The 8,637-nt window shown below is 33.5% G+C and overlaps 1 protein-coding gene and 1 long non-coding RNA gene across 3 annotated transcripts; one reads left to right on the plus strand and one right to left on the minus strand.

Annotated features, from left to right (window-relative positions):
* Positions 1-255: 255 nt before the first annotated feature.
* LOC140816853 (uncharacterized) lies at positions 256-1,505 on the minus strand. Its single transcript, XR_012114658.1, has 3 exons — positions 1,122-1,505; positions 888-950; positions 256-468 (listed from the first exon to the last, which is right to left on the minus strand). It is a non-coding gene; the product is annotated as an uncharacterized lncRNA (long non-coding RNA).
* Positions 1,506-3,121: 1,616 nt separating this feature from the next.
* On the plus strand, positions 3,122-7,258 carry LOC140816268 (UDP-xylose transporter 2-like). 2 transcript variants are annotated; one of them, XM_073175405.1, is made up of 8 exons: positions 3,122-3,369; positions 3,456-3,612; positions 4,257-4,441; positions 4,534-4,601; positions 5,243-5,375; positions 6,182-6,343; positions 6,438-6,707; positions 6,827-7,258. In XM_073175405.1, exons 2-8 carry the CDS (start codon positions 3,492-3,494, stop codon positions 6,941-6,943), a joined length of 1,056 nt encoding a protein of 351 aa, XP_073031506.1. In that variant the 5' UTR covers positions 3,122-3,369; positions 3,456-3,491; the 3' UTR covers positions 6,944-7,258. The 2 variants fall into 2 exon arrangements, with proteins under 2 accessions (XP_073031506.1, XP_073031507.1); XM_073175406.1 differs by lacking the exon at positions 3,122-3,369 and having other exon boundaries at positions 3,477-4,018; positions 4,153-4,441.
* The last annotated feature ends 1,379 nt before the right edge of the window (positions 7,259-8,637 follow it).

Below are 8,637 nucleotides of genomic sequence, written 5' to 3' on the forward strand. Positions count from 1 at the left end.
GAAATGCATTTTCCAATTTATGTTACTTGCTAACTCATGTTGGGGGCTTGGGAGATTCTAGATATGTTAGGATTGAGGAAAAAGTGGCTATGTTTTTGTCTATATTGGCACATCATAAGAAGAATCGAGTAATTGGTCATGATTATGTACGGAGCGGTCAAACAATCAGCGCTCATTTCCATGAAGTTCTAGGTTCGGTCCTCAAGTTACATTCTATACTGCTTGTGAAGCCTTCTGCAATCGATGACACATTTGAGTTGCTGTCGTTGTTAAACGATTGTTCAGCGGTCGATGTTGCATTTCTGTCATGGTAATCATTGTACCAGAAAAATCTCTTCCGATGTTTAAGTCCCACGGGACAAATGTAGTATTGTTGACCAGGACGGGTTGAGTAGTTACCAGCTGTCCTTAAAACCATGGCCCCGTTCCCACACTCACATTGTGGTGGCAGCTTCAACTCCATGATACCTATGCAGCAACAAAGAATGGTGTTTCACAGTATAAGTACTATATTACAAACCGAGTAATTCAATTGTTGTGTTACAAAAATATCACAAACATCGACACACGAGAATCATCTAACACAAAGTTAAAGTATCTTAAAGAAAGCTTTGCACGTCAAAAATGCAATCTGTACACCACACTTCTCCACCCACTGTCAACTAGTTCGTAAACTTCAAAATGCAAACACATAAACAATTATTATTGTTTCAGACTACTATACATCAACATGAAAATGCAAACTTCGACAACGAAGAGTTCAACATTGCAGGAGATTATAGTCAACCACTGTGATACCTACTTAAACATCGTATAAAATTGTGTGCGACATTCGAAATAGGGAAAATTATGCAGATAATAGATTAATTAGAAAAACGTATTCCTACCTTCCAATATTTTCTTCAACTAGCGAAGGACAACAGCTTCCAAACAGATTTGTAATTGTGTCGCTGTACAAAAAAAAAAAATCAGAAGGTTGGGGAGGAAAAAATAATTACAACAACAATAGGACTCCCACAGATGGAAACTGGAGATGTCCAGATCTACAAAGTAGTGCCGTTTGTAAAGAACGGCAGCAACATAAATTTGCCGTAATTGCATATATGAAATTAATCACTGACAAGCAGCTTCGGAAGTCCGCGTTGAATAGTGTGTCGTGCTTTCACCACCATTTATTTCCTCTGGACCATCGTAGAAGAACATAAATCGCAGTCGTCATCTGGTTGAAGGGAACACTTTGAAGAAGATTTTTACTACCCTCTGTCCAAAAGAAGAGGTCATTTAATTTGAAGGTCGATCGTGGGCTAGGGATTGAGTATTAAAAGGTATTGTGGGAATTAGTTTAAGGTTGTGAGGGCTTTTTTGTCAAACAAAATATTGTCCAACTAATAAACACAGTACCACACACCAAATAATTAATCACGTAATATTACACATCATTCCGTATCAAGTACATATCAATCAAATTTTTAATCATTTGATTATCACATCCTACCTACCAAGCGGGCCCTCCAGGTCTAGTGCATCATACTTTCTTATATGTTGAGGACCCAATACATCTGCCACAAAATAAAGGCTAGTCACTTTCAATTTCTCAATATTCACATCTTCACCTCCACCATTTTCATTTATCAATCTTAGCCTTCAAATCACCTTAATATAAGTTCGATCTCCTACTAAAATGCCTAAGCCTATATCCATCTTCATCAGGTTTGGTAGGATAAATTTAGAGCAACTGAGGCCAGTAAGCAAACAATACTCCAAAAATGAAAAACGTACATGCCTCTTGTAATTTATCATCCAAAATTCAAAAACGTACATGCCTCTTGTAATTTATCATCCAAAATTCATCACTCTCACTATCATAGGCCTGTCTACTCATCAAAAACCACAAAATCCGAATCGAATTCATATAATAATTCGCAAATATAATTAAATTACCGAATTGAGTTTGTTGGATCAACTACTCCAACTCATTTTTATTCAAAAAAGGAACGTATTTTATCAGACACCTCAATACAGATATCAACTTGCACTCAAAAAACTGATTTTTTCCATGTTTGGTGTGAAAATAAATTTGCAGAAAACAACGAAATTGTTGTTTGCCATGAAAAAAAATGGAAAATTTGGGTCCAGTTTTTCAATCTGGGCTGTTCTAGGTCGAGCTCGATCCAAACACATAAACTCAACCCAACTACTCTGCCAGCTTATTACTAAAACTGATATTACAAACTGGGTCGTGTGTTCGTTCTGGGTCAAGCACGACTTTTACTAAAACTAAAATTAAAAACATAGTGCGATTTAAAAAAACGTTTCACTTATTGACAATCTCTGGGTCGAGTGTTGATGAATCTAAAACACGGCCAAATTCATGAAATCTCGACCCCACACACAATCATACAAAATTGGGTTTTTGTGGGTCGGGTTTTGATATTTGTGTCGCGTCTCTTTGAACGGACCCATATTCATCAAAACAAGACTCCAAATGCTAAGGCTTGGTCAGGTTTTGATAATCTGGGAGTTGAGTTTTAGAACACGAACGATTTCAAAAAATAAATCTACTGTAATAATAACAACAAATTGAAAGGTTTTAGGTTGAACCAATATATGATCCCTAACTAATTTCTCTTTCCATTCAATCTCGAAAAATTTTCTCTTCATTATTCTCGATACAATTAGTTCACAATAGACTTGGAATTGGTGTTTCGTGGAGGTGAAGAATAAACCGTCGATGATACTTGTACTGGAATACGATGGATTTTAAGAAAATTAAAGAAATCGGGAAGACCAAGAAACTAAATTTGTAAATTTTATAATATTTTGAATAAACAAAAACTTGTGTGAGACGATCTCACGGGTCATATTTGTGGGACAGATCTCTTATTTGAGTTATCCATGGAAAAATATTATTTTTTATGCTAAGGGTATTACTTTTTATTGTGAATATAGGTAGGGTTGACCGTATCACAGATAGTCTCACATGATACTCACTCTTTTGAATAAATAGAGTTTTAAATATTGTTTTTGATTAAATTCAGTTTTAATTATCCTTAATTAGATTGTTATTGTTAAAATGAGTTTTTATCTTTACGGGTAAAAATAAAATAGGAAAATAGATACGTTTTCTTCTTTTGAAAGTTCCGATTTCCTCATCCCCAAAATCTGACTGAATTAATGAAGATTCCTCTTTCTCTCTCTCTCAATTCGATCCGCATATATGTATAATAATTCGATGAATTCACATGCACGCTAGTTCAACAAACTGTTGATGACCAATATACGGTGATTGCCTAACTTTTTGACCTAATTTAAACGTGTCGGTTCCCAATCACAGATTCGGCATTCAATTATTCACTGGATTCAGCTCAGGTGCGGAATTTAATAATTTTTTTTATTCGGTGTGTCTTTGTTCTAGTTTTTGGTGATTGTTTTGATCTATTGGGATTTTTTTACAGGGGAAGGAGAATAAGAAGAAGACGAAAAGAGGGGAGATGGTTGATAGCAAGGGGTTTCAGCTGGGGACGATAGGGGCTTTGACTTTGTCTGTGATTTCGTCGGTTTCCATTGTGATTTGTAACAAATCTCTTATGAGTTCTTTGCACTTTACTTTTGGTGGGTTTTTTTTCCCTGTTATTTATATTGTTATTTCAATCTCGGGTAAATTTTATGAGATGAGGTGTCCTGTCTGAGGCATCAAATTCTTATGCTGTTCTGTTTATTCCTGTTGCTAATCTGTGGTAATGCTTTGAAGTAGTTGAATTAGCTTATTTTTATTCAAGTCGAGGAAGTGAGTATTTTGTTTTGTGCATGAATCTGAATACTTCAAAAGAGTCGGGTAGACAGATCTCACACCCCATTAAGATTTACATTATATATATATATATATATATATATATATATATTCCATCAATCATACATGGCCCCTGAAAAAAATGTCATATAAATAGACACATGGAATGATTTGTGTCCTTACGCGCCTGAATTATTTATGGGATTAATTTTTTCCTTGATGCAAAGTGTTGATCAATTTATGACGACTCCGTGGTGAAAGGCCCCGACTGATTAAACTTGGTTGTCTGAATGGTTGCTTGTAAAGCTGTTTGAATATTGTATTAGTCTGACCACGCATTACTGAAGTAGTAGAAAGGAAAGGGAGTAACATTTAATTACAAATAGGTTTTTAAGGGTTAGGATGTATTAGAAAAGATACAGACACATTTATGAGATAACATTGCTTCTGTTGTTCCGCTATACAGCTACAACCTTGACAAGCTGGCATCTACTGGTTACTTTTTGTTCTCTTCATGTGGCACTATGGATGAAGTTTTTTGAGCACAAACCAATAGATTCACAAATTGTGATCGGATTCGGTATTCTAAATGGAATTTCGATTGGATTGTTAAATCTCAGCTTAGGTTTCAATTCTGTTGGTTTTTATCAGGTAAAATATTCTTGTCTATGTTTCTTTACTAGCAGGTTCAACCTTGATCTGTTGTCTTCTTGCTTAAAGGTGTACTTTTATTGCTTGACCAGATGACTAAGCTGGCAATCATCCCATGCACGGTACTATTGGAAACCCTTTTCTTAAGCAAAACATTCAGGTGGTGTCCACATAGTTTGTGGAATTTTTTTTATATCTTAATCATATCTTCATACTTTGTCCTTTTTTACTTCATTACAGTTTAATGGTACTGTTGACTTTCTTTTTGTCCACGCTATTTAAAAGTTTTATGCGAGCTGAGTGATCATTCAATCTGTATTTCTACTTGAATAGGTATTGTTACTGGGAAATATTTTCTGAAGGGGCTATAAGTTACTATATGGGGGTGCTAGACTAGTGGATTTGTTAGAGTAAACTGTTGCTGTGACTCAGCTATTTTGTCCTATGATAACTATGTACATGGCAATGGACAAAATCATTTTCTTACATCCGTTCTGTACATCTAACTTCTGTTAAGAAATATTATATTTTATCATCTGATTCTCGCAGACAAAGTAAGCTTTAATTTCTGGGACCCGTTTTTATTGATCTGTTGTGTCTATAATATTTAGTTGACGATAACTATGTACATTGCGACCGACAAGTCATTTTCTTGCAACGATTCTGTACATCTAACTTCTGCTAAGAAAAGTGATGTGTTATCATTATATTCTTGTGTTCAAATTAAGCTTTAATTTTTGGAAAATGTTTTTATTGATTTGCTCTGTCTCTAATATTTGTATTGGGTTGTGACAATTGCAGTAAAAGCATAAAGTTTTCTCTCGGAATTCTTCTTTTAGGTGTTGGAATTGCAACCATCACTGATTTGCAGCTCAATTTCCTGGGCTCGTTTCTCTCCTTTCTCGCAGTTGTTACAACTTGTGTTGCTCAAATCGTATCCTTTTTCTATATGGATGCATTCTTTACGTCATTCATTCAGATTACACCTTGGCTCATTAAACCTAACTTTCTGATTTTTCTTAGGGATACTACCACTAACTCTTAAATTTGTGTCAACTCTGCCACATGAAAAACTTATTTTAGGATAGCCACGAGCAAATTTCTGGAGGAATGAGTATCAGATCACACTCCGATATGTAATATGTGTAAAAACTTTGTTGAAACTTGGCATTTGGTGCCTAAGCTTACTGCTTATAAGGGGATGTAAGATGAGCGTTGAATTTTTCCTATTTCGTTGCCATACTGAATAGAACCTTATAAGGGTGTACTCAGTGCAAAATGCTCCTGCTAATACCCTTTTACCTGCCATTTGAAGGCTATTTTCTGTGAGAACAAGGAAGCAGTTTACGTTGGCCCACTCTTTCTTACCTGGGGAAGAAAATATAAAAAGAGCGCCTTTGGACATTTCATGTTGGTTATATGGTTTGGATTTCTATAGGTTTGTGTTATTGACTGTTTTCATTCATCCTGATACTACAATACCAACATAGAAAATAATCTTCAGGTTTAATCTAATAAGGGTAAGGATTTCTTACCCAAAATTAAAATCTTGTAACTTTTGACTTCTTTCTTATGATAGATTCAGCAGAATGATTACATTTCAGCATTTCATGTTTGTTATGTTGTTTAGATTTTGTATGAGCATATGATATGGGTTCATGACATAACTATCTTTACACCATGCATGGCATTAGGTTTATGGATGATTGGATTGTTAGAGATCTTAACAGTTTATTTTAGATGACTAATACCATCCAAAAGAAGTACAAGATTTCTTCAACCCAACTTCTGTATCAATCTTGTCTTTATCAATCAGTCACCCTACTCATCTCGGGTCCATTTCTGGATAAGCTTTTGACTGGCCTAAATGTATTTTCTTTCGACTACACCCCACGTGTGTTGGTAAGTAAGATATGGTTTAATATCTCTATGACTAGTTTTAACTTTTAAATACCAGTTGTGTATCTAGAATCAGAATTCAATCATTGTGTTGCAGGTGTTTATTGTTCTATCCTGCCTGATCGCGATCTCCGTTAATTTTAGCACATTCCTTGTGATAGGGAAAACATCTCCTGTCACTTACCAAGTTCTTGGGCATCTCAAAACTTGTTTAGTATTAGCATTTGGTTATGTTTTGGTTGGTGATCCATTCAGCTGGAGGAACATTTTTGGCATATTGGTTGCGATGGTTGGGATGGTTCTATATTCTTATTATTGTACTATCGAGAATCAGAAAAGAAGTGAAGAAGCACCAGCACTGAATCAGGTATGGGATACTTCTCATCCTCTTAAATCTAGAAGATATTTCATTACTCTGTTTTGAGTAAGAGACACCTAATGGCTACATACTGCCCATTGTTATTTCTTTTCTTGTCTTCTATACAGCTGAAGGAATCTGAATCTGATCCCCTTTTGCATGTGGAGATTGGAGCTGGGAAGTTTAACGATGTTTCTGTTCCGAAGGACACAGTTTGGGAATCAGACAAGGATCTGCGTGCTTGAAGGTCTATGTTTCGATATAAAAACTTTTGAAAATTTTCACACTAAACTAAAGCCTTCCACATGTCAAAGCATTGGGGTGAATCAAGGAGTACTTCTCTCTTCATGTGCTTGGACATTTCAGATACAAATGCTGCAGTCTTTAGTGAGATTCTTTTTATTGAGCGTATTACGTATTGAGATTCAAATAATTTGTTCTTTCTACTCAAAGATATTAACTTCTTTGTATAAATCGCTTTTATCACCTCAAAGGGAATCTAAATTTTGTGCACAATATACATTTTATAAAATATACTTCGATTCCGCGTGCTTCGGTCACATGCTTACGTTCTTATCTTCTAATTCTCTTTACTTCATAAAAATAGAGCGGAAATACCACCAAGAATGATCGTCTTTCCAGATGTAAAGAAGCGGAATCATATGTTGAACTGTGGTGTTGACTCTGAGGACTATTAGTTTGGTTAGCTTGTCCCCCTATTTATTTTGTTTGCCAAGAGCAGTGTTTCAGTCTTGGACGAAATCTTCTATTCGAATTGCGTTTTATATTGTGCGACATTTTACTCTTAGTTCTGCATATACACAAATTTTTAAAAATCAAAAGCATTTATTTCATCCCATCAAAATAATAAGGCCGCAACAAATTTACACAAATAAATGGGGAGAATCTCAACAAGAAATATGTTGAAAATAAGAGTTGAAATTATTAAAAGTTGAAAATAAGAGTTGTAAATATTGAAAATTAATGTGAGATGATGTATGTAATGATGTATTTATTTTTGGATTATTTCCAAAAAAATTCTATAAATAGGTCTCTCTTAATTTGTGAAGAAGACACACAATTGAGTAGACAAAATTTTATAAAGTATGTAGTTTAATATATTTTGTGAGTTTGAGATTTTTACTTTTTACCTTAAATTTTTACTTTTAACACGTTATCAGCACGATACTCGAAGGTTCAATTCTCCACATTTTTTCAAGCTCCAAAACACAAGAAAAAGGTAACAGTATTCAAAAGTAAGAATATTTATTTTACTATTTATTTATTTTTATTGTGTATATATTTAATATATAATATCATGTTATTATATAAAAGGAGTCTATAATACCTCATTATAATAACATGATGTGTTATATTATTACAGTGCTTATACAATTTTATTGTGTTATTGTTTATTTATTTTACATATATATTTGAATAATATCATGTTATTATATAAAAAGAGTCTACGGCATCTCATTATAATAATTTGATTTGATTATTTCACTGTTTATATACTTTTATTATGTTATATAATAATTATATATATTTGTATAATGTCACAGTATTATATAAAAGGAGTCTGTGACATCTCATTATAATATTGTGATATGATATACATAATTATTTAAACATAATTAATATTATATACATTATATTATTACCATAAAATTTACATATACGTACATTTATTTTTTTAAGATTTTGTAACGGTTATAAACGGCTAATTTTTACCCTATAAATATGATTTTACAAACACATTCAATAACTCAAAACTTACTATTCCTACCTAAAAATTTTGTTCATCAAAATTTTCAAAGAAGAAGATTATTCTTTCAAGATAAATTTGTATAATTATTTTGATCATTATGCTCATTTAGTCTTGTATTTATTGGAGAATATTCGCCTCACGTTTTTCTTTATTTTTAAGAATTATAGT

The sequence above is a fragment of the Primulina eburnea genome, chromosome 16 (assembly GCF_022965805.1).
Source record: "Primulina eburnea isolate SZY01 chromosome 16, ASM2296580v1, whole genome shotgun sequence".
Taxonomy (NCBI): Eukaryota; Viridiplantae; Streptophyta; class Magnoliopsida; order Lamiales; family Gesneriaceae; genus Primulina; species Primulina eburnea.